The sequence below is a fragment of the Rhipicephalus microplus genome, chromosome 3 (genome assembly GCF_043290135.1).
Source record: "Rhipicephalus microplus isolate Deutch F79 chromosome 3, USDA_Rmic, whole genome shotgun sequence".
Taxonomy (NCBI): Eukaryota; Metazoa; Arthropoda; class Arachnida; order Ixodida; family Ixodidae; genus Rhipicephalus; species Rhipicephalus microplus.
The window spans coordinates 212,048,096-212,074,239 of NC_134702.1; the positions used below are offsets into that span (position 1 = coordinate 212,048,096).

Consider the following 26,144-nt stretch of genomic DNA (forward strand, 5'->3'; position numbering starts at 1 on the left):
TCGACGACGCTTCGTGGAATACCAGCCCGGTGATTGTGTTTGGGTGTGGACGCCGATACGCCGACGTGGACTAAGTGAAAAGCTTCTGCGACGGTACTTCGGACCGTACAGGGTGGTTCGACGGCTCGGCCCACTTGATTACGAGGTTGTCCCCGACGGCATCACGAACTCTCAACGACGCCGATCGCGACCTGAAGTCGTCCATGTCGCGCGCCTCAAGCCGTTTCATGCGCGTTAACAAACTGAACTAGCGTTTTTTTGTATTATTGTTGTATCGTAATTTATTCATTGTACTTTCTTGCATTATTATTGTACTTTCATCTTTAGTTAAAGCATCGGGACGATGCCTTTTTTCAGAGGGGGGCAATGCCACGTTCCATTTCCCAAGTTTTTGTTATCGTCCCAAAACACCGCACGATTCTCCGCGCAAACCGCGCCTGCAGTTTTCTAGAAGGTTCCGGACTGTAGTAGATCATTTCGATAAAATCACGCCCACTGTGCGAACGGTACAGATTGTTCTGGAACCTACGCCACCGCCAGCGATAACGCTAGAACATTCGACGGCAAGAGTATAAATGCCGACGCGCTTCGCCGCTTGTCAGTTGTTGATCGAAGGCCGACGCTCCGTTCGCTGCTATCAGTCCGAGACTGCTATCTGTGCGAGACTGCTGCTGTAATTGGACTTTCCGTTTACCGGGCACAGGTTCGCCCAAATAAACAGTTAAATCCCAACACGAAGTCTCCTGTCTTCGGCCACGTCACGACCCCGTGACAATATCTTAAGATACATCTGGCAGGTATCGTATCGGATAAAATTATTCCAAAAGCATATTGTGTCTGCATCTCAAATAATTATTGGCCGAGTATCTTGTATTGAAACGCGATACAGTTTTAAAGTATCTTTGCCCAGGTCAAATACAAGCCAGCTTAGTAGCCTGTGATAGTGCTTGTGATGAAGGATTCACCCCTTCTCGAGTCCGCAGTACACAGCTTCCTTGTGATGCTTTACATACACATGAGGAGATGGCACCCTAGAGGGCGTAGACGAAGGGTAAGCCCCTCGGGTCCGACATGGCCAAGTATCAAGACCATGGGTGAAGCTGACTTATCCGATTGTTTGCGTTCAGCTGAGCCTATGCGACCAGGAGTGCTCTCCCTCTTTACCCTCTCCAAAGAGCGGCCTAGCAAGACTGGACGTACCCTAGTTAGAACCGTCCCCACTAACAGAATGCAGCATACCAGCCAACGCATTGCTTTGCAGACTCAGGCCAATTCGACCTGTGGTGCACATCTCCCGCACCGCACGCAAGAGGAAGTAGGCCACCCGCGCTATTTGTTGTGAGCCAGTGGTTACATGTATAAGCACGTGTTTACACCTTGTTCCTCCTTCGCTGCAGCCACGGACCATCCAACTTTACCTCTCGCAGCCTTGGCCCCCCTCTTGGCCTTGCGAGCATCCGAAGACGCCCGCCCATTGCCTGTGACGCATCATGTGGACGTGGCAGGGGCTCTGTAACTCGAAAGACTGCAACTCAAAGTAAGCTCGATTACATGGGCATGTAAAAACCCATACCGTTCTGACACCCCTATATCACGAGTGGATCTGTATAAGTCCTGAACCTGTAGCGAGATTCACGACCTCTATCCCGGCCTCCTAATTAGCTGGATTGCAGGGTCTTGCAAGTTCCCCCAGCCATATCGGTATGTATCTTGAACTCTCTCATAAAGGAAGCAATCACATGCTGAGGCCTCTAAGAAGTTGGATTACGGATGTTTATCAAATTACCCAGCCAAGTCTGCCCAGTTTGTATCCCACGCCCCCTACAAGCAGTGAGATAACGATGATAGTCCTCCTTGGATGGTTGCCCGTTCTAATCTATTCATGTCCACCGTCCACTCAGAGTGAACTTTAATCAACCACCGCACCCCGAGGCGATTGGTGACAGAGGTCCACTACAGACCTCCAGTGTAAAATGTGTGGTAGCTTGCCCAAGATGAACGGCGCCACAGCACACTGACACATCGCAGAATGACAAGCTTTTTCAGCCACAGGGCCGATAAAGATGCTTATTTTTTTAATACTTTCTTTCATACTCTGAATAATTTGGACTTTTTGAAGGTCGCTGCCAAGTACATAGCAACGGTTGGCAATTGTACTCAAGAAGGCCACAAAAACAAATAAAAACTATTGGTTTAATGGGTATTCTGAATTATATCAAGCCCACTGGAAGATGGCCTGTCACCCAGTGAGCTTCTGCATTGCAGGCACCTGTGCATACCTACCGAACTTTGGCTATCGCATATGTCAAGAAACATGACCTGAAAAGTCTCTCCGCTTGATGCCTGGGCCCCCTTCAAAGCAAGGACATCATTTGCATCAAAGGGTCGTCATGGAATCGGAGAGACAAGGTGATGGCATCTGCCTATCCCTCCCTACTTCTATTACATAAGACGTGAGAACCGTAAAATCTTGCCGTGCAATAGCCAGATTTTGCTGGCTACCAAGGAGCAATTCGTCTCGGACAGCGATGAATGCTGTGAGAAGACCTCAATCCAGGTAGTGACATACACCCTCCAATCATCGCTAAGGATTGGAACTGTCCCCAGTGGAGCAAGAAGATCACCAGTACAGCTACCCTTACAGTCCACGAGAGCAATGTGGCCACCTGATTGTGTTTGATATAACAAGAACTCCAAATAGATCAGCCATTGTTAAAGGAAGTTTACGTAAACTTGTGAAAAAGGGAGATGTTTTACAGTCAGCATGTACAACTCAAAGCTCAGTCATCTCTTTGACGTGACAACTGTGTTCCCTTCCTTTAAACCCCCTTGCCAAAACTGCCCTTTGAAACAGTTTACACATTGCATCCTTGACACTGGCATGCATCCCTTGATTCCACACAAAATAAAACACTGAAAAGCAATTGCCATTCATTGCTAATGCCCCACACTCGCTCTATTGAAAGTAACATATTGTCACGTGTGTACCGCGAAAAAGACGAAGGCGACAGCGCATACGCACATCTGCACGCTTTTATGCAGAGCGCAACAACAAAAAAGACAAGAAACTCTCTGGTGCGCGCGGTTAATAAAAAGACCGACCCGCCGCTGTTTCCTCAGCGTCTTCAAATATGACCTCTGTCTTCACGTCGCGACACTGGTGGAGGTGCTGGCGTCTGCAACCTGATGCAAGAAAGCATTGTTCGGGACTGTACACCCAGTCCGGAGCCTCAACATCTTGTTACGATTCCAGTACACCGATTCAGTCGGCGCCTACCAGGCCTAAGTCCAGAACGCTTGACGGCATCTCCTGTTACCAACATGGCGGCCCCTTCAACGTCTGCGAATCTTCCTCTGGCCCAGACGACTCATTCTTACCAGGTAACTTTTGAGACTCCTCGTGTTCCCGAAGCCTTCCGTGGAGAACCGTATGAAGATGTCGAGGACTGGCTCGACCAGTTTGAGCGGACCGCTGTGGTGAATCGTTGGATCGTGCAAGAAAAACTTGGCCGTGCCTACTTCGCAATAAAAAATAGTGCTCGCACATGGTACGAGAACAGGGAGCCTACTTTCCAAACCTGGGACAATTTTCACCAAAAGTTTCTCCAGACCTTCCCGAGTGCGGACCGATGGGACCTCGCACAACAGATGATTGACGCCCGCGTGCAAAAGCCGAACGAAAGTGTGGCCATGTTCGCTGAGGATATAGCCCGTCTATTTCGCCGCACTGACCCTGACATGCCCGAGGCAAGAAAAGTTCGTCACCTGATGCAGGGAGTTAAGGAACCGCTTTTCGCTGTCCTTGTACGAAATCCGCCAACAGCAGTTAATGAATTCATCAAAGAGGCGACTGTCATTGAGCGGGCGCTCCGGCAACGATGCCGCCACTTTGACCGCCTGCCCGACCAAATGCCTCTTGGTGTCGCCGCTCAAAACGCTGCCGTTTCCGAAAACTCTTTAGGGCAAATGATTAGGAAAATCCTGCGGGAAGAGCTGCGGGCCTTCAGTCTTCCGTCTACCGAGCCCCCAGTTGCTTCTGTTGCGGAAATCGTGCGCCAGGAATTACGACAAGGCTTTCCATCAGTGGCGCCACCATCCGAACCACGTCCACTGACCTATGCTGACGCCGTCCGCCGTCATCCGCCTGCCCCAGAAGAAGCACCCTTTCAGCCACGGCCCGTTATCTTGCCGTGATGGCAGCGGGAACCTGTGCGGCGACCACCAGTACGTCGGACCGGTTTGTGGCGCAATGCCGACCCTCGACCCCATTGTTTCTACTGCGGCGAACCAGGCCACATCTCGCACTACTGCCGTCATCGAGAAGCCCGGTTTGGAAACTTTTCTCGGCCCACTTCATTTTCTATTCAAGAGCCTCGTGACCATGGTGCTGATCACCTGCCGACCAACACAGCGTCTTCAACAAGTCGTCGCTGACGGTCTCCCTCACCTGCACAAGGTCAGAATTCTCCGAATCGCTAAAGATACGCTGACGCCGTCGGAAACCGCTCCCCAAGCCCATGCCAGGGAAAAATAACTGCCGCGACCTCCGGGGGCAAGGTTTCCAATCGCCGAGACACCAAAAAGACCTCCTTGCCTCTACACAAAGACGACGTGACGACGGTGATGACGAAGACGACGACAACAACTAGTACTACTGCCAATGAATTTGTACGTGCCGACCTTAGCGTTATTATAGACGGACATTACGTAACAGCACTGGTTGACACTGGTGCCGACTTCACTATTATGAGACAAGAGCTTGCCGACCGCCTTAAGAAGGTCAAGACGCCATGAAGTGGGCCAAGCATAAGGAGTGCTGGTGGACAGATAATGACGCCAACTGGTAAATGCACCGCTCGGCTCGTAATCAGTGATTCGAGCTTCGTCGTCACTTTTGTCATTTTACCGGACTGTTGTAAAGAGTTGATTTTGGGTTTTGGGTATGAATTTTCTGCGGGAGTACGGTGCTTTCATCAACATTCCAGAACGTATCGTCACCTTTTCTGCCCATCCTTACGTCGACGCCACCACTGAAGAACAACTACAACGTTTACGTGTAGCCGATGATGTGATGCTCCTGCCAAGATCTTGCAGCCTTGTGTCGGTGTTATGTGAACGGCCGTGCCGTAATGAGGTGATAGCGGAGCGAATAGACACGCTATTGCTTTCGCAAGGTGTTTCAATAGCGAGAGGCGTTCTGGCACTAATTGATAGGCGGGCATAAGTGCTCATCACTAACTTCAGCAACGAGCGTCGTCACATCCAGAAGGGCATCGCGATCGCCCACTACGACGACGTGGACCAAGCCAGAGATTGCTTCACTTTGCAGCCGGACGACGCGACCGTCCCAGCCTCGACCCCTTTGTCTGTCAACATTTCCTCTACCCTGTCACCCTCGGATAGACAGCGCCTACTAGAGCTGATACACCAGTTCAAAAATTATTTTTCGTGCACGTCGAAAGTCAAGCAAACACCACTGATCTGGCACCGAATCATCATTGAAGAAAATACGAGACCGATCCGTCAAAACCCATACCGTGTGGCTTCAAAAGAACGTGAGGAGATCCAAAAGCAAGTCTAGAAGATGCTCCAGGATGACGTAATACAGCCTTCCAAAAGTCCCTGGGCATCCCCCGTTGTATTGGTTAAAGAGAAAGGCGGCAGCTTGCGTTTCTGTATAGATTATCGCAAGTTAAACCAAGTAACGAAGAAAGACGTCTACCCACTGCCACGCATAGATGACTCTCTTGATCGGCTGCGGCATGCACACTATTTCTCATCAATGGATCTGCAAAGTGGCTATTGGCAAATAGAGGTCGACGAGAGAGACCGCGAGAAAACTGCTTTCGTGACGCCCGACGGTCTTTATGAATTTAAAGTGCTTCTATTCGGGTTATGCTCAGCGCCAGCCACTTTTCAGCATTTAATGGACACTGTGCTATCAGGACTGAAGTGGCACACATGCTTGGTCTATCTAGACGACGTTGTTGTCTTTTTAGCTACATTCGAGGAACACCTAAGTCAATTATCACAGTTCTACAAGCTATACGTTCGGCTGGCCTGACTTTAAAACCAGAGAAGTGCCATTTCGGTTTCAGCGAACTTTGCTTCTTAGGCCACGTGGTCAGCCACGAAGGTGTTCGACCTGACCCGGGCAATATCGACGCTGTCGCAAAGTTTCCCGCACCACATGACAAAAAAGCAGTGAGACGCTTCTTAGGCCTGTGCGCTTATTACCGACGATTCATCACCAACTTTTCGTCTATTGCGGCGCCTTTGACGCGTCTCACACGAGAGGATCTCCCCTTTCTTTGGAGCGAAAAGGAACAAACAGCATTCAATGAATTACGCCAGCACCTCCAAACACCTTCGGTTCTTGAATTTGACCAGGAAGCGCTAACAGCCCTTCAAACCGTCGCAAGCAATGTAGGCCTGGGTGTCGTACTGATACAATGGCAAGACAACTTCGAGAAAGTGATAGCCTATGCCAGCAGAGCTCTCTCTCGCACGGAAGAAAACTACTCGACTACCGAGAAAGAGTGCCTTGCCGTGGTTTGGGCGGTTCTCAAATTTCGACCGTATCTGTACGGCCGCTCATTCAAGGTCGTCAGTGATCACCACTCGCTTTGCTGGCTCACTAACTTGAAAGACCCATCCGGCCGTTTAGCACGCTGGAGCCTTCGGCTTCAGGAGTTCGATATGACTATTGTTTACAAATCAGGGAAAAAGCACACCCACGCAGACTGTCTCTCAAGGTCACCCGTCGAGCCTGCCGCTATTAATGACGAGTCTATGGACGCCGCATTCTTGGGAGTCATCAACGCGGCCACTATTTCACAAGAGCAGCGCAGTGACCCCGACCTGCTTCCACTTATCGACTTCTTATAAAGGCGACGTGAAGACGTGCCGCGAGGTTTTGCGAGAGGAGTGCCATCTGTTTGTTTAAGGAACTACGTCCTATACAAGAAAAACTTTTCTCCCACCGGCAGCCCATACTTGCTCGTCGTCCCTGCATCACTGCGGAAATAAATTCTGGAAGCCTGCCATGACGAAGTCATCTCCGGTCATCTCGGTTACACTCGAACATTGTCCCGTCTGCAGAACAGTTACTACTGGCTGAACCTACCTGCTGCTGTGAAACATCACGTCCAAAAATGTGCCGACTGTCAAAGATGCAAAGCACCACCCGGCAGACCGGCAGGCTTATTACATTCCGTCCAAGTACCAGCAAAACCATTCGCCCAAATCGAAATGGATTTCCTGGGCCCATTCCCAACTTCCACCACAGGGAACAGATGGATCATTATCGCCACAGATTACTTGTCTCGCTACACAGAAACTACAGCCGTGCCGAGGGCCACAGCAGCAGAAGCGGCTCATTTCTTCATAGAAAACATCGTCTTTCGGCACGGTGCTCCAACAGTTTTCATCACGGATAGAGGAACTGCATTTGTGGCAGAACTATTGGAGTCGGTTCTCAGGCTCAGCGGTACAGCTCACTGGAGAACAACGGCGTACCACCCAGAAACAAACGGACTAACAGAGCGGCTTAATAAGACCCTCGCAGACATGCTCTGCATGTATGTCGACACAGAACAGAAGAACTGGGACGAAATCTTGCCCTATGTGACCTTCGCCTATAATACTGCCCGGCAGGAAACTACCGGAATGACGCCGTTTAGTTTAATACACGGGCGTGAAGTCACTACAACGTTGGACGCTATGCTGCCGCACGAGTGTGACGACTTTCACGCTGACGCCGAAGAATTTGGTCAGCGCGCCAAAGAAGCCCGACCGCTAGCCCGCGTGCGTATTTGTCACCAGCAACACAAAGATGCGAAACTATATGACCTACGACATAAATTAGTAACCTACAAACCAGGCGACAAGATATGGGTCTGGATCCCAATACGTCGACGCGGACTTTCAGAGAAGCTATTACGACGATACTTTGGCCCATATCGAGTCACCCACGATTGAACGATATCAACTATGAAGTTATTCCCGACGGCGATTGGAGTTCCAGTCGCCGAAACTGCTCGCCCAAGATCGTGCATGTCATCCGGATGAAACCCTACTTGTCCAGCTAACTCTCGTTTGTCCTGTGGGTGCCGGTGCATATGTGCGTTTTATAAGTAGAACGCCTTGGCTGTGCATCGGGATGATGCCATTTTTGGAGGGAGGCAAATGTCACATGCGTACTGCGAAAAAGACAAAGGCGACAGCGCATTCGCGCATCTGCACGCTTTTATGCAGAACGCAATTACGAAAAAGACGAGAAACTCTCTGATGCGCGTGGTTAATAAAAAGACCGACCCGCTGCTGTTTTCTCAGCGTCTTCAAATACAACCTCTGTCTTCACATCGCGACAATATGCATAGATATATATATCTTTTCTGGCTTTCCTTTACAAACATATACGAATGCGGTCTCTGCACTCGTAGCTTTGCAAACATAGCCACAGAATGGTGTCACCCGAATGTATAACTCAAAACATTCACCTACCATCCTTAGTAGAGTGTACGTCCAACGAAACGGGGCTGCCACCGGAAGGACTCAGGGAGCGAGGAGAGGGTGGCCCAACACCTGAGGTGGATGCTTCTTGTAAAGCGTCCCCCATTTTTTTTTGTCAGAAAATTGACAATCTGGAACGGGATGAGTATTTCTCTAAGGATAACAAAAAAACAATCCATAATCACCAGACTCCAAGTTCACGCTATGTGGGTTCCGTCACACAACTCTTGCCTAGCACTAATTATTAATTTGAAATTGACTTATGATACTGAGGTGATGACACATGAGCATTTAGTAAAAAATTAATAAAAAAGTCAATCAACTTTTACGTATTCGTGAAGCAAGCAGTACATAAATATAGTACATAGAAAAAGAAAGGAACGCGCATAATATGGTGGTCTACAAAGGCTTCAGCAATGTACTTCTGTCATGAAAATGGCATAAAAAAAGATGCCTTACATCAAGCTTTAAACTTACTTAAAATAATGGAGCACTGAGCTAGTGTGTAAGCATTCATTCTAAAAAAGACAGGACAAGCAAACAATGGCCCATGAAGAAAGTTAGAGCACCACAAGCACCAGGCGTTTGCGATGTCCAAACTTGCTTCTTTGATGTTTCCTTGCCCTGTCTTTTTTTAATAATTTAATCTTACATAATGCTTCAATTATATGTGCCCATCCTCAGCCATAACGAGGTGTAGGTGGTGCGAAATCGAAGACTTCATCACACCACCCTTGTGAAACTTTTAGCTGCCATAGTATGCATTGTCACTAAGAAATTGCTTCTTTGTTTTTCTTCTTCTTTCTGACTATCATCCCACTTCTGCATAAGCGACACATGTCAGAATAACCACAATAACTAACCTCTGCTCCAAAAAATATGAGCAATAACTCTCCATGAAAATTAAGCTTTCTAAAGCAGGAATTACGAGAATTATATGGCCTAAACAGTGGAAAATAAGCAGTTGTGTAGACAAGCTGAATTTGGGTTATGTAACGTCTCTTAAATATAAGCCAGCACCTTCAGCTGTCACGTCATCAGGAACAGTATTCGTAGCGATTCTGTTTCTGATGATCTCGCATTTCCAAAACCACTGTGTCAAATTAGCATCACATGCATGGGTGTGTGCAGTGTTCCTTTTTAGGGTGGGGCAAAGTTTCATCGCAGTGCCCCCCCACCCTATTAAAGTAATGTACAGGGGCCAACATTGTGGCAACTTTCCTAGGTGACTTCAGAGGGGCAGCCGACTTCCCAATCCTTTATGCACACGCCTATGGTCGTACCTCGGTCATGCCCCACTGGCAACACTATCACATTACTGTATGTAGGCAGAGCACACTCTTCGGAAGCCCAATCACTATAGAATACAGCCCCATCACGCGCCAATATTCTCGGTTTAAAATTTCTACATGCGATTGCAACCCTGCCACTCTTAACTTCTGACAACCAGTTCAATAAACCGGTCCCCGTGACACGCATACATCCTCGCCTCCCCACCACTTTCTCTTGTTTTTTCACAGAATACCTGTTCTTTCTTAACTCATACAATTGATCACAGCACCTCCTATCCCCTGCTCCCGTCTCACACCCATGTATCCAATATCCAATGTGGCCCATCCTTCTTCTTTGTTGGGATGAAGGAGCGGGTATGAAACGTACACAAGCTAGCGCTAAAAAAATCAGTTTTGTTCTAGCCTTGAGCAAGACAAGTTTGCTTGTCGAAACGTCAGCTCGACACAGACCCTGTTAACGAATTTTTCATTGTTATCTATATAAGCACACATGCGGAAAGCCACTTGTAACACATTTTTTTTTTTGGCACATCAAAGGTACATCTCCTCCCTATGGTGTTATGATGCACTACAAACGCTAGATGGCAATCTGGCACTACAGTCTATTGGGGCTCCTTGAGGGCCACTTCAACCACCATGGAAAGAGGCTTTGGATCTGCTTCTGAGGAATTTTGTTGAAATTAACAACACTTATTCACTGAGCTTTAAACAAATTGATATGAAGTTATTACCAACTAGAATTCACCTTTCTACATGTAGAACTTCTTGCAGACAGTGGAGTTGAAGCGGGGCATGGCCAAACTAAATCGCCAACACATGCGTTGATTGGCAATTCAGTTCTAGATTTGTTCTTACAAAGTAATGAATTATTTTATTCACTACCCAATAAAAACACAATATCCGTTAGACATCCGAAACAATTCCGAACAACTGCGGACGACAATGCACCTGTGAGGGATAGCAAACGGACATTCATTACTATCTGAGTTTATAATTTCCCACAAGAGATATCTTAAAGATATCCTTCTCAGAGGTCCGTTAAAAAATGTAGTTCCGTACACATTTTGCGCTCTCGACCTGCTTTAGTAATTCTGGCTGTGGCTCGGTGCCCATTGCGCACAAAATAAAGCTAGCTACATTTTGCTTCACTTATAGATGATTATCGAGTGAAGCGAAAAAAAGTGAGGAAAATATAAATATATTAAAAATGAATAAACAATAATGATGAGGTATATTTTCAGCATACAATTATATATTTATTTGAAATTTCATGTCTTGAAAACGGTAAAGCTATGCGCATTAGTGAATGACAGAAATTTTGATCAACTTTGTTTGTTTAAACACCATGCCATTTCATCAGTCTTTCAAAACCTGAAACATTGAAAAAAAAAATGCAATTGTTACTTGCTTTTATTTATTAACTCATAAGATTTTTATTGTTAAATAAAACATATGAACTTTGCAACTAATAAATTTTAGCAAAATAATTTACCATAGTTGTGTTGTTCCCCATTGTTTATTCTAAGCAGCTGTGTGTGCACGAGTGACGTGCGTGATTCCTACCCCCTTCGTGGCCTGCGTTGCATGGTTTAGCCTCTGTACAGCGATGCTGTGGACGTTGAGAAATCTGAAAGGTCTCAGAGCGGATACAAAGGTAAGTTAAAGGGGTACTGACCCGAAAACTTTGGCCTCGTGTTTCTGCTGCAATGCATTGCTGGGGGCCTATTATTCATGACACGACACATCGTTTGCAGCAGCACGTGAAAGATAATTAATTACAGGCCCCTCATTACCGATCAGTTTCAGTTTTGGTTTGAGAGAGTTCCAAAAACTGGGTGCAACTGTTGCCACCTAGCGACCGCAGCTCTTGTCCACATCAGCACACAGAGCTGTGATGCACTTCGGTACGGTTCGCATCAAGAAATACTTTTGAATAGGAAACGAGACTGGAACGTCACCAAACACAAAACTTTCTAAGCGTGTGTCACGGCCACGCACTCGCAACCAGCCGCCGAGAAATGTAGACTTCCGGAACTAACGCGGCAAAAGAAAAATGGCGGCTATGACGTCCTCTAAAGTTGTTTTGTTGACCGAAGCGTGGTCACGTGAGGGAAGTAGGGGGTCCCCTCGGGGTCACCTTCGAGGGTGTCTATAAGTGCTATGGAGTTGTTCGCTCATGCAAATTTCCAAATTATTTTAAATACCTTCCAAACTATATTTGCTGTTGATATCTTACAGATGATATACGAATGTTCATGAGAATCGACCCCGCATGCTATCTCGGCCCCGAAATTTTGGGTCAGTACCCCTTCAATTGTCTTCGAACTTGTGGTACAATGTTTACAATGCACCAAAACGGTATACCTGCAGGTGTTTTGTGGGCCTGTTTGTTTCCGTGCCATGTTAGAGGTGTCGCAGCCAGCCTCGTGATATTGTTGCTCTCCGCAGGCTCTTCGGCTGTTGTCAAGTAGTAGGTGTTCTCTGCTGTTGTAGGGAATTCATCTGGATGAATAGTAAGTGTGCAGCTATCATTGCGACCAAAAAGTGTTTCATGCGCTTGATTGTGGTGTTGGTTAGATCATGTTTTGGCTGTAGACAGTGGTCTTCAGCCGCACTGACGTTATGAATGTTGTGAATGACGAAAGAGGCAGCTTTTAGATTGCTCTTATGCAAAGTAGACGGATGCTCGATTTACACGTTCATCGAAGAAATGAAAACGCAATCTGTAATAGAGTTGTTTGTTGTGTTCTTGGTATTTTGGGTAATTCAGCATTCGTTTAATTCGGATAATTTTGCTGGTACCGTGACAGTCAAATTAACAGGCTTTTACTTTTAATGTTTTTCATCACTGGTACCGAGAAAGGTGGGGAGAATTGAGTTTTTAAAAAAGTAAGAAAACCTTATATCACTCTTTGCCGGTTAAGGGAAATAGAAGGAGGGGACTGTTTCTGTCAAGTAGTGAATAAACTTGCACAAATTAAGTTTCAAACTGCTGCGATTTCAGGGCGCAATCCTATAATGACAAACAGACGTGCTGATCTAAATCATTTAAAATGTTTAGCTGCGAAATTCATTTGTGTAATTTTCTGGCTGGATCAATTTACCGTATGTACCAGCATGTCACTTCTTTCTTCAAGTGTTGTGTTTTGTTGCTATCACAGAAAAAATTCGGTGAAAGCTTGCCAGACGCGGTCAAGAGAATGAAACAGACCAGCTTTCAGATAAGATGGCTACAAATTACGTTTGGCTAGCTGCCAAAGGGAAATCGCACTTCAGAAGGCAGCATGCTGCCAAATCCTGCTTGGTATGATTCTTTCCGCACTTCTTTATTTCTTCAAGCAAATCTCTCTATCACCCATGGCATTGTTGCTGGCATATTTGGAAAGCATATTTAGCTGCTCAACACCTGAATGTTGAGATCTGATGATGATGGCTTATGTGAGCTGCAATCAGGCATAGAAACAAGAGTGCTTTTCAACACAGTAGTTTTGACGTTTCACTTGCAGAGAAGGCTCATAACATTAGTAAGTCAGACAAGTTGGTTGTTAAGAGAAATGCTTATTGTTCATCTGCTGTTCTTGCACTGTTTTTATGATCGAGAGAAAGTACAGAGGAAATTTCAAGCAAAATATGATAGGATGCATAAGACACACTATTCTCTCTCTCTCTCTCTCTCTCTATATATATATATATATATATATATATATATATATATATATATATATATATATATATATTAATTAATATATATCTCACCTTTGCAGCATGCCAGGATTTTAGTGTTGTGTTGGGTTTTCCTTCTGCTCTGTGCACAACAGAGATGTGTTTTAACCCTTTGTAATTGCCTATGACATTGTTAAGTGTTTTTGTGGGTTACAATTGGGTTCCTCTTTAACAAAGTGCTTGATTAGGCTGGTTGGTGGAGCATGGTAGACGAAGAAAGTGCTTAACAGCACAAACGACAGGAGGGGATAGAAGAGACGAGAACACAGTGGTGTACTATCAACCTGCTCTTCTTACAGTTGCACAAAACCAGATTTGTTGTTTCACAGATCCATAATATTGGTAATGTGTTTATATGGTTACCACCTTTCAATGAGCAAAACATGCTTTATGTGACCAACTACGTGCACTACCACTAACAAGAGACGGTCATCTTTGTATATTTTTTTGTTAATAGTGCAAATATTCTTCTTTTGTGCCATTCTTAGTAGGCTTCTTAAATTTAGTGAAGAAATTGCTGTTGCCAGCCCTCACTGTCTAGAGCCACATTACTTACTGCTTTTCACCTCTTGTCAAAGAACATAATTTCGAACATTATATTCTGGAGTTTCACTTTCAAAAACTGTAATGAATTAGGTGGTATAGTGGAGGGCTTTATATTAACTTATACCCCCTGGGGTAGTATGATATGCTTTACAATGAAAGCATGTAGGCACAATGATACTATGCGGGTTTGCTGTGATGGTGTAGCGGTTACAGCACTTTGCTGCTAACCTCAAGGTCGTGGATGTGACCCCACAAAGGCTGCCCCATTCGGGTGGAGGCAAAATGCTAAAGGCACATATGCAATATCTGTGCACCTTAAACACTACCAAATGGTAAAAATTGCCAGGAATAAAAATAGGAGGAAAAGAATGGCAAGGAGGTTCAGCAGTCTATAAGCAGCCTGTTTGCTATCATGTGCATGGGAGAGGGATGGGGGAGATGAGAGATAGAGGAGAGAGGTAAGAGAGATAAACATAGCACATTAAGCAGTACACGCACGCACACTCAGTCATAAAAAAAAATTGCCCGAGCCCTTTACTATGGCAACCTCATAATCATATCATGGCGTATCATTAATATTATTGTAGTTGTTATTATGCCTCCATCAAAATGTGGCTCCATCAGCTCAGATTTAATCCCACCTTTTCAGGCTCAGTGCCAGAACACCTTGGCTGTCTGAGCCAGTGCACCTTGTGGGAATGAGTTGTGTTCTCCACTTCACTTTCTCAATGGGTACGATTGACAGCAAGCTTGCAATTTGTTTTTCTCAGTTACTTTTAATCATTTTTGCAGTCTCTGTCAGTTTTCCTGTGAATGGGATGCATGTAGTGGGAAAATTGCATTTTATAGAGGCATTTGCTTTAATTGCATTTGCTTAAAAGAAACCTCCTAATTCAACAAGTCCCCTCCAAGGCAACATGAAGACGTCAGGGCATCAGTTGAACAAATAGATGAGCACGATCATACTGAATATGATAATCATTTGATACTCACGTATCTAATCAGCATGTCATGTACTGTTTTGTCATATCACAGCTTCTTTTTCTCTCGTTTGCAGTAACTGCCATACTTCTCTATTCATACTTCTTTAATATTAAATTCTGGATTTTACTTGTAAACTTAAAACATAGTTGTGTATGTAAGCAACATCTAGTCACAGTGCATAATGCATGTGTTTTGGGCTTTGTTCTTGAATAAAAAATGTGTGTGCAATACACTTGGCTCAGTGTTTCTCTAGAACAAGCAGACATTTAGCATTATAAGTTGCCTTCTGTCAAATTTCATTTAATAAAAGTTATGCGATTTCACAAGTTCAAATCATACACAAGTTTTCTTATGCTTACAGGTGTTAATATGATTAGTTATTTTCAAAAATGTGCTTGGGTAAAAAAATTGTTTGTGCTTTAGCGTAATTTCAGTAATTTTAATGCATGTCCAGAAGAACTAACTTAGCACTTGAAAGCACAGGAAAACTTATCCATGATTTCATATTTCAAAATTTCAACTTCAGAGAGTAAAAAAAATGACTATAACAGACTGCTTTAGAAAACACCCTGAATAAAATACATCCCTTCACTTCCCTGTCATGTACGCAATGTGTCCTTTGGGACTTGTTTGGGACTAGCAAAGGATAACCCTGGGTTACAGAAGGTGCAGCCAAATCGACCTGCAAGAGATGTCCCAAGCTATGGTTTCAAAAATCCAGTGGATATCTGATATCCAGTCAAAGTTGTCCTGTGGATGTCCTGCAGATGTCTTTTTTGTAACTGGGTGCAGTGGTCACAGATGTGTCTTTTTTCCCCAAAGTATGCATAAATTATAACTAAAGATGAAAATACCGTAATGTGTGAAAAGTATTTTGTACCTCAGTAGGACAGTAAAGGCACAGCTGCATATGTACATTGAGGTTTCTATAAAGCCCGCTCTATTTGATGTATTTATTGGTTTTCTTTTTTTATGTATAGTCTTGATTTCTAGCAATGTAACTAGAATTTTCATTTCAAGTATTGACATTCTAGCAATTTTTTGAGCAAAAATTCGGTCTACAATTTTTAAAATAAATTTTAAAGTGCCGAAAAGAAAAAAAAGAGCTATTCAGCATACACACAGCATTTTTGCTCGGTAGCCTTATATTGTGGTAAGCTTATCTTGGTTTAAAATCAGCTCTCTGTCCACTCAAAGTGTTCTGACAACTGAGCAAGTGTAACACAACTGATTGAGCCCTAAACAGAAAGAAAGATTTGCTAATTTTTACATGTCTGTCGTACTACTGTCGGCGGCGATCGATCTCACCCAACAATATCGCAGTATTGCGCCTTGTAGTATCACCAACGCAATGAAAAATTTACTGGGACCATGCAGCCTTCGTTGAACATTGGAACAGGTGGCTAGATGTTATTCAGAGAGATATTCCATTCCAAAAGACACGGTCCTTAGCGTCCTGCAAAAGCGCTCTCCAGCGTTCTAATGCAGACGCAACTACTCGTAATTACACTTTGCAGACGCTCTAAATCAATCAATGCGTAGCCACTGTCACAACAGGTGACACTGGATGGTTCGTCCCCACGACGACGCGGAATGAGGACGAAACTTACCTGCTGAAGTAGTGTGGCAGCTTGGGCTAGCGCTCGTGTCTTTCGTGTCCTTCTTGTCTCTGTGCCGTCGTTTTGTTCTCGCGCTATTAATATCGTTCTGCTGAAGTACTCTCACGAGTCACGGTCTATAGTTTCTCGCAGTAGCCGAACCGTGCGATTTCCAGTTAAACTACGTCCACTACGCTTTCGGCACAGTTTCTTTGACTTTTTCATAGTGAGAACATCTTTCGCCGCCCCTACACAAACAAACCTCGGCGCAAGTAGAGAGCACACGCAATCACAGCAGATGTCTATGCATGGCGCAACATTCTGTGGCGCGAGCGCATCATGAGCCGATCGAACCAATGATCAAACGGAGCACCGCCCAACGAAAGCAACGTCACAAAACCCTTAAGCCAACGTGATGCATTTTTTGGTCAGGCGCGCTGTTCGAACGTGCGCCACCCATCAACCGGACTTGTCGCTGCTGCGCTGCTGGTACTCCTGTCTAGGTACGTCATTCCACGGCTAACCACGGCCTAGATAAAAAAGTGCCGGCGCGCTTTTTACATCCAGCGGCTGTTGTCGGTCGTCATTTCGAAAAGTGCGCTTTCACACTTGCTTACACGTGTACCGACGTTTGACCAATGACACGATTCTACCGCACCTTCCTTTCTTACAAAATGCAGGTGTCTTCCAGGGACGGCCAAATTGCGCATTGTGAATGGGGCCAGATTTTATTGTAAGTTATGATAGAGTATTTATATTGCACTAAAAAACCTTCTCCGAAGAAATGAATGACGATTAGTTCAAATTTTTATAAGCTTTTTCAAACCATGCACAGCTGTCCGCCTCGGTAGCGCAGTAGGCAGCGCGTCAGTCTCATAATCTGAAGGTCGTGAGTTCGATCCTCACCCGGGGCAAAGGCGGCAAATTTTTTCTTAAATTTTTTTTTCCAGATAGACACTTTAGTTTTATGCGCAGTGAGCCACGGTATCACTGCGCTATTGTTTTTCAATTACTTTTCCCAAAACAGCTGTTCATAAACTACAATCTTTTGGCGCACGATTTTTTTTTACACACGTTAGACAAATATTCGAAAACATTTACCGCTTTTCAGCAGTCCGTCTGGATTGCGCAGGTAGTGATTTCGGCAATGGTGAGCGCGTACATGTACCACTTTTTCACATATGACGTAACCTAAGGTACGATCGTGGGTACGACAAGTTCTTTCTCTATTTTCACGGTCGCCGTCAACATTGGGTCGATTGAGCCACACGCTCACCACTACTACTACTGCACGCAACACCTTTTTGCCCTGCGGATCCTCTCCTATACCCTCTCCATTTCACGTGTCACAGTAGTGTCACAATCTGTCCGCGCTTTTGTTTCTCCGCTGTTGCGTGTGCACGGTTGCGTGAGTTTAGTGAGTGCGACAGTCGTGCCCTTTGTGCTGCCTGTGAAACCGGTTGGTGTAATAATCGAGTGCGTGCGCGATGGATCCCGAGCATCGTCGGAAGTTGAGGGATCCCGATTTGATCAGGGCCATGGTGGCGTGCATCGATTTCGACAGGTTAGCGCCCAGTTTGCACTCCCGAGGCATCCTGACGGCCGCGATGGTAGACGACATTAAGGTGAGATCATCGCTCAACCCTGCACATCACTTCTTAGCTGAAAGCCCAGCCGACAGAGTGTGCGATCGCGGGCCCTGAAACATCGCACGTGCTGGTAATCGCATACTCTACACGTACACTAGACGGTGAGCGCATGGTTAACTAACGTCTACACGCTGGGGTTAACGTTCGCTGACCTTTCTGTTAGCGATTTAGTATTCCCGGGTCAAAGTTGGGCTTCTTTGAAGTGCGCGTACGGAGAGGTCTTTTGTTTTACTCAGGGCAGTCGATAAACACGTACGCCGTTGTTTCCGGACTGTTTTAAAACCCAATGAACAGAAATATGCCCATTTGTAGCACTCGGTGACCCTGTCGATTCAGCAATGCCCTCGATCGCTGATAAGATAGTGCAAAACTATTTCCAGCCGTCGGTTGTTTTTCGATTGGCCCAACAACTACGTGTACAGTCTCTTATGCAATTTTGATCGGTCGGTGGAACGCAAACTCAGAAAAAGCGAGTGTGCATTTAGGAATGCCTGAATAAAGTTTTCGGAACACCAAGGGTAAATCGTGCACTTCATGACGTCGGCATGTGCAACGTGTGAGAGTGCAGGACTTACAACGCAGACAGCATGGGCTTTCAAATTTTGCGCCTAGAATAGCACCAGGGTGGGACCAATTTCAACTGTTCCTAACATCTCTGGAGAAAAAAAAAAAGCTCATTTCTGCACATTGCAGTCTGGTGAGTCGCACCTACGTGCACTTACGGCTGTTCTTGTAAAAGGACACGTTTCAAAACATATTTTAACTGTTACAGTCGCAAATGTTTTTTTTTTGCATAAATTCATATGCTTGAAATGTTTTTGACAAACTGCACACTTGTGCACTCAGCAATCCAATGATTACATAGTAAAAGATGTTCTTGGTCGAACTTTTCACGACCAAAATCCGTTGTAATGCTTGTGGGCATCATCAACAGGTATACGTCTCAAACATTGAGTAAATCCACTGATTCCCCAAAACTGAAGGCAACAGTGAGCCCAACAGACATATATGCGCCACAGAAATCTGCGTGGTTTATGGGAAAATGTCTTCACTGTGAATGCATATATGCCACTGAAGTTGAGTAAATACCGCTATGCACAAGTTCCACTAAAAATGGAAAAGACGGCAGTTGGCTACTTTGGGCATGTATGTTACAATAGCCACACCTCTGTGATGTACTTTGTGGTTATAAATGTTGGTGGCCATACTAGCACCTCAAAACTTAACGAAGAGAGATTATTACTTATGACAGTAGTATTATATCCCGGTCACATTGCACCCATAATGTCATTTGCTGGAATAAAATTAGGCATTAATGTCATTTTTGTTGCTGCTACACAAGCACAGCATTCTCACCTAATGACATCTGCCCATTAAATCTGTTCACTGAACTCATGGAAGCGTGGCATGTGTGCTTGTCAACAGGCACCAGACAAGAGGTTACTAAATCTACACCTTAACGCAAAGGTAAACGATGCTTAGATGCTTATTTAAGGTTGTTGTTAACTTTTCGGTAACTTGTCAACGTGCAATGGGATTGCGGAAGCAAGTTGCACAACTATATTGAAACGAAGATGCGCGAGCCTACGGGGCGCGGAAGAAGAAGAAGAGTAGTGGAGCGGCGCCTGGACTGTGTGGTTGGGTGGGAGCGTTCTTGGCCTGTCTCAGAAGTACGCTGCTATTTAACAACGCCTTTTCACTTCATCTGTAAATAAACACAGTCGCTCGTAACAGTTTGGTGGAGGTGCGGGGTACATCGATCTGGACGACCCAGCTCTACCGATTTTGCGACGGAGCAGACGCTTGGCAGGCTTGCCACCGCAGCTACTAGACATGGAGGACGCGGGAGCGGGCCATAACAACCTCGTTGCTGATTAGCAACACGCTCACCCGCCAGGACAAGATCGCTGCGGCATGCCGGAACGTCAGCCGAGGACCTTTTCGGGGCAGCCGGATGACGATGTTGACGACTGGCTCAAGCACTACCAAAGAGTGAGTCGCAGCAACCGCTGGAGCACTGCTAAGCAGCTCGAGAACGTGGTGTTTTTTCTCGTCGGCACCGCGTCTCTTTGGTTCGACAACCATGAGAGTGCATTGACCACATGGGACATTTTCGTGGACGAGCTGAAGAGGTGTTTTGGTGACTCAACAGCTAAGGTCAAGCAGGCGGAGCAAACGCTTTCACGCAGAGCTCAGTTACCTGGCGAAACATGCACCACCTACATCGAGGCCGTCTTGAATCTTTGCGGAATCGTGAGTGCGACCATGTGTGACGAAGATAAGGTAGGTCATCTGCTCAAGGGAATCGCGGAAGACGTGTACAATTTTCTTATCACTAAGGAAGACTTACACACACCTTTCGACCTAAGGAGACACTGCCGAGCGTTTGAAGCGCTAAAGAGGAGGAGAGTCCTACCGAAATTTGGACGTCTTGAGAATGTGCCCACAATTGCAAGTGTCAACCTTCCATCGCAGGACGACATCTCTTCTCTTATAAGACGAGTGGTTAAGGAAGAACTTGCTCAACTGCAAGCTGTGGACACCGCTGGTGTCTGCCATCAGTGTGCATTCGACCAACGGCCCCGTGAACCACTGGTACCTCGGATGCGACAGAGCTACTTTGAGCCTCGCCCGAATTACACCGATCGGTTCGAACGGAGGAGTGAACGACCACTCGGAAACCAGGAACGCAGGCAAGCTGCGTCACAGCGATTTACTCCTCGACCACCATCGCCCGGTTTTTATCAACCGACGAGGTTTACTTCGCCGGGCACGACTAGGCGCGACACCCGTACTTGCTACAACTGCGGGCTACCTGGACACATCGCTAGGTACTGTTACCGTCGCCAGCAGCGAGCTCCACGATTCAACGTGTAGACGCCCTATGTACCTGCTGGCGAGTCTCGACCATTTCAGGGCTCTTTCCAACAACAACACGCAGCACGTGCTGACTCGCCTTGCTCCGACCGCAGCGTTACCCCACCACCCGCACGCCAACAGCGATCCCCGTCTCCGCGTCGCCGCTCGGGGACGCCACCACCACTGGGAAACTAACTGGTGCGACCAATGGGGGCGAGGCCGCAAAATCATCTTCCGCAAGACCCCCTTGTGTTGTAATGGTTGAGAATAAAGTGAGTGTTTTTGTAGACAATGTGAGTACTGTTGCACTAGTTGATACCGGTGCTGCCATTTCCATAATGAGCATGTCTTTTAAAAATCGCCTAGGGACGAAAAGTAATGTTTGCTTGGAATCGGAGTGCTACGTTCCGCGGCGTAGGGGGAGAAACGTTGAGCCCGGTTGGAGTTTGTTCTGTTTTACTTTCTATAGGACATAAAACGTTTCGAGCTGAACTAACGGTGCTTGCACGAGCGACCCATGACGTCATTCTAGGTATAGATTTTTTGCGGGAATGTGGTGCAACTCTAGATTGTGGTAGTGGTGGGATTATTTTTCGTCCCGTGTTGCCGCCTCCATTGACAAAAGATACCGTTGATGACTGCTTGGAAGTGTTTTCCGTGTCTGAAGACGTCTGCTTGGCCCCACATACCGCAATGTTTGTGCGTGTTAACTCTTCGCGTTCTTGTGCGGGTTCTTACTATAGTTTAGCCGAGCCGAACTTCAGTAACGCCCTTAAGAAAAATGTTATTGTGTTTCGTTGCCTCGTGCTCATCGTCGATGGTTGTGCCGATTTGTGGACTGTGAACGTTTCCGCGCAGCCCATATATCTGCCTGCAGGACTTAAATTGGCAAGCTTTCAAGAGCAAAGTACTCTTACCATACGGTCACTCCAACTGTCGGTGGATGTAAAGAAACCCCACGCCAACTCGTACCGCGACTATTCTGCCAGCATTGACCGTATGATTAACAAGTCACTTCCATCAACTGAACGGTCGCTGCTGCAGGAGGTGATCACACGCTACGCCTCAGTCTTTGACTTTGCCCAAGACGAGACATCTACCGTTACGCCACCATCTTCACGTACGCAACACCGCATCTATACAGGCCAAGCACCACCAATACGCCAGAAGCCCTATCGTGTCTCGCCTTCCGAAAGGAAAGTCATCGGCTGAGCAAGTTGAAGACATGCTAAAGAAGGGCGTCATACAAGAATCGTGTAGTCCATGGGCAGCTCCTGTCATTCTAGTGAGGAAAAAGGATAATTCATGGAGATTCTGCGTAGACTATCGTCGCCTAAATGCCATCACAAAAAAAGTCGTCTACCCTTTGCCACGTATAGATGACGCCGTGGACTGCTTGCATTCTGCCTCCTATTTTTCTTCTGTTGACTTGCGTTCTGGGTATTGGCAAATTCCTATGCATCCCTCAGATAAAGAGAAGACGGCCTTCGTAACACCAGACGGTCTCTTTGAGTTCAACGTTATGCCCTTTGGTTTGTGCAATGCTCCAGCGACATTCGAGAGATTTATGGATACAGTACTCCGTGGACTAAAATGGGAAATTTGCATGTGCTATTTAGATGACGTGATTATCTACGGCAAGACTTTTCAAGAGCATAACCACCACTTGTCGCTTGTGTTTGAATGCTTACGCGAAGCTGGCCTTGTTTTAAACTCAAAGAAGTGTCATTTTGGAGAACGTCAAGCCCTCGTATTAGGCTTTCTCGTTGATAAAGAAGGCGTGCGACCAGACCCACAGAAGACCGCAGTGGTTCGCAACTTTGAACCACCACGAACAGTGAAGGACCTGCGAAGTTTTCTGGGTCTGTGCTCATATTTCCGCCGATTTATTAAGAACTTCGCACAACTTGCCTCTCCACTGACGTCCCTTCTTCATAAAGACACACCGTACTTGTGGGATGATAAATGTGAGGCTGCATTTCAACAGCTGAAGTTTTTATTGACTTCAGGACCCATCCTAAAGCATTTTGATCCTGATGCTTTGACTGAACTTCATACTGATGCTAGTGGGCTAGTGGACAGTCGCTCGTAACAATGTTTTCTTTCCCAGGCTCTGACTTGGCATTATAGCTCCTCCTGTCAGCCATGTTTGCGCACGTTCGCTGCTGTTATGGTGCAGCGTCGCCGCGTTAGACTCGCTAGTAGCAGAATACGCACATATGTGTTGGACACCAGGAAGGTATTTTTAAACCAATTTGCCTTTCTTGAGAAGCACCACAATTCTCCGTTAATCGCTGACGAAGTTAAAGCCCAAAGAACAGCCAATGTAAAGGAATTGACGTGTAGGCGCAGCTCCAAATCCCTCGTCATCTATGGAGTGCTTCAGTTTGTTATGATGCTTCATTTGCAGTAGCTGGAGAGCAATTAAAGTTGGTTTACACTGATCATCATTAATTGCAAACACAAATTCATGAATGCATTTGCGGCCTCAAATATTGCCAACCACAAGTTGTGAGCGGATTTAACGTAGTCTTTCTTTGCATATATAAAATTTTTATTTTCTACTGATGCTGTTTTATGTAGTCGTATATTTTGAACAAGCCAGGCAATGTCATGTAAGTTAACTGCGTGATTTGTAACTTTTTGGTATCACAGCAGCCTGCTGATAAACGTTGACATCAATGGCGAATGTCATTTCACGTGGCCGTGTGGACCAGTAATGCAAGATCGCAGTCACTTTCATTTTGAGTTTCATTCGCTGGGAATGAAATTAGACGTGCCGTGTGAGAGGGGCGTTACATTGTAGCGTAAACACCATGGCATCTAACCAGAACTGTGGAAGTACAATGACAACTATGTAATACAGGATTGCTGTGGGACATGTATAGCAAGGAAGGACCCAACTTTGCAATTTTTGAATCGCACGAAGTGAAACTTGCAAGGCATAGCACCAACTTCTTCAAGCTCGCAGACAGCGGGAACTCTCTGAACGCAAACCCTAGTAATTAACCACAGGGATGGTCTTCTGGCCTGCAAATTCAACAAGAGGCTCGAAACAATGGCGCTACATTGTTGATACAAAACACAGAAGGCGAGAGATGGCAGAACCTGAGCGAGTGGACCCAAGCTACGTACTTTTTATTTTTACTCGGGGTTTCGTGTGAAGCAGCACACGAAATGTACCCGGAAATGCTCAGCGAGTATCAACTTGCCCAAAGCAGTGCTCTATTGAAATTCAATGACCATTTTTGCACTGACACGAGGGGCAACCTAGCGTAACAACTTCATGAATGGATTCCGAAACATTCGTAACGAGTGGGCGCTCCAGTTCTGCTTTGCTATCACTGAATTGAAATGTAGGTGTATTCTATTATTCAGGCAATGAAAAAAAAAAAGATTCTCCAACAGGCAACAATCATAGCTTTCACTGATATATATTGTCACAGATTCATCATGGCATATCTGACACAGTGCCTCATCCGATTGATATTTTCTGATTTTATGAAAATTGCTAAAGGGATTCTATTGCATATAGGTGGCTCTGGTGTTGTTTGAATTAGAATCAATATCTATACTCCTGTATTTTTTATTTAATTGTAAAAACTGCTTTTAATGCAAAGTAAGGTCAAAAGTTGGGTTCTGTAGTTAGAAACGTTGCATGTTTAGTACACCGTTAAACTATGAAGACGCCCCCGCCGCGGTGGTCTAGTGGCTAAGGTACTCGGCTGCTGACCCGCAGGGCGCGGGTTCGAATCCCGGCTGCGGCGGCTGCATTTCCGATGGAGGCGGAAATGTTGTAGGCCCGTGTACTCAGATTTGAGTGCACGTTAAAGAACCCCAGGTGGTCTAAATTTCCGGAGCCCTCCACTACGGCGTCTCTCATAATCATATAGTGGTTTTGGGACGTTAAACCCCACATATCAATCAAACTATGAAGATGGTAAAACGGAGGGTACGCATTAAAAGGCACTGTAAATAAGTTTTTAACTTATGATTGGGCCCATATTAATTAACTGTTGGGCTGTGGCAAATTGAGTTTACTTAACTGTTTCATGTTAAGATCAAAGGACGAATTCTCGATGTTTCTGTGAAAAACTTATTACATGATTCGTTCTCTTCCGGCATATCAGAAAAGCTATTGACTTAATTAACGATATCATCATATTGACTGTCATTCCACAGAATCTAAGTAAGCGTGGTTCGAAATTACTTCACTTCTAAATTACAGTGCATATGTCACAATGGATTCTATTTGCAAACTCAGAAATTAACTCCTGGTGTTCCTCAAAGATCTGTTCTAGGTCCACTATACATTATTTTACAAATAAATCACTTTATGAACATCCCACTCACTGCAAATGTAGTTTTGTAAGGTGACAACAGAAGTTTGTTGTTGCGAGTTAACTGCCTAGGTGTGCTTGAAACTGATGCCGATTATTGTTTATTTGAACTTTAAGTTGGGCTCTAAGCAAATCACACTGAGGTATTGGTAAAGCAAGATATGTTGTTTTTAAGCCGGTAAATGCGCATGATGACAGTGCTCCTTGGGTCGAGTTTGTTAATTGAGTGAACTTTATGGGTTTCTTTTTTTTTTACTTTGGCATCGGTCAAGCAGATGTTCTACCTTACCTGGCCATTCCAGACCTTCTCTGGGTCTGAAAAAAACTCTCGGATAAATAACGATATAAATGCTCCTTTCTATTGATGTTTTAATAGGCAAGCTCTATGTAAATACTTACTTAGGAAATGGAAAGCGTGCCATCACTGACAGTGGTTTATTGAGGTCATATAGATCATACCCCGCACCTCCACCAGATGTCACGTAAGAGTGAGGGTGGCCCGAAGACAGGAGACCGGGAGGTTAGTAGAAATAGGAAATGCGTTTATTTGGCGGACTTGCGCCCACTAAAGGAAAACAGACACACCGGCTTAGCGGGAGGCGAACAGCGCGTTCGACGGCCGTCGGGGAACAGAATGTC

General features: G+C 45.6%; 2 protein-coding genes and 1 non-coding gene across 3 annotated transcripts in view; 2 read left to right on the plus strand and 1 right to left on the minus strand.

Moving 5' to 3' along the window:
- The window catches only part of LOC142803125 (caspase-8-like), a 46,926-nt gene extending 29,980 nt beyond the window's left edge, over positions 1-16,946 (minus strand). The window contains exons 1-3 of the mRNA XM_075888228.1: positions 16,670-16,946; positions 12,171-12,308; positions 8,506-8,645 (exon numbers count right to left, since the gene is read on the minus strand). Coding sequence (XP_075744343.1) covers positions 8,506-8,620 — 115 coding nt within the window. The 5' untranslated portion in view covers positions 8,621-8,645; positions 12,171-12,308; positions 16,670-16,946. The remainder of the gene's footprint in view (positions 1-8,505; positions 8,646-12,170; positions 12,309-16,669) is intronic.
- Positions 16,947-17,498: 552 nt separating this feature from the next.
- Positions 17,499-17,571, plus strand: TRNAM-CAU (transfer RNA methionine (anticodon CAU)). Its single transcript has one exon. It is a non-coding gene; the product is annotated as a tRNA-Met (tRNA).
- Positions 17,572-18,063: 492 nt separating this feature from the next.
- The window catches only part of LOC142804121 (caspase-14-like), a 50,799-nt gene continuing 42,718 nt past the window's right edge, over positions 18,064-26,144 (plus strand). Inside the window, exon 1 of the mRNA XM_075890703.1 lies at positions 18,064-18,282. Coding sequence (XP_075746818.1) covers positions 18,145-18,282 — 138 coding nt within the window. The 5' untranslated portion in view covers positions 18,064-18,144. The remainder of the gene's footprint in view (positions 18,283-26,144) is intronic.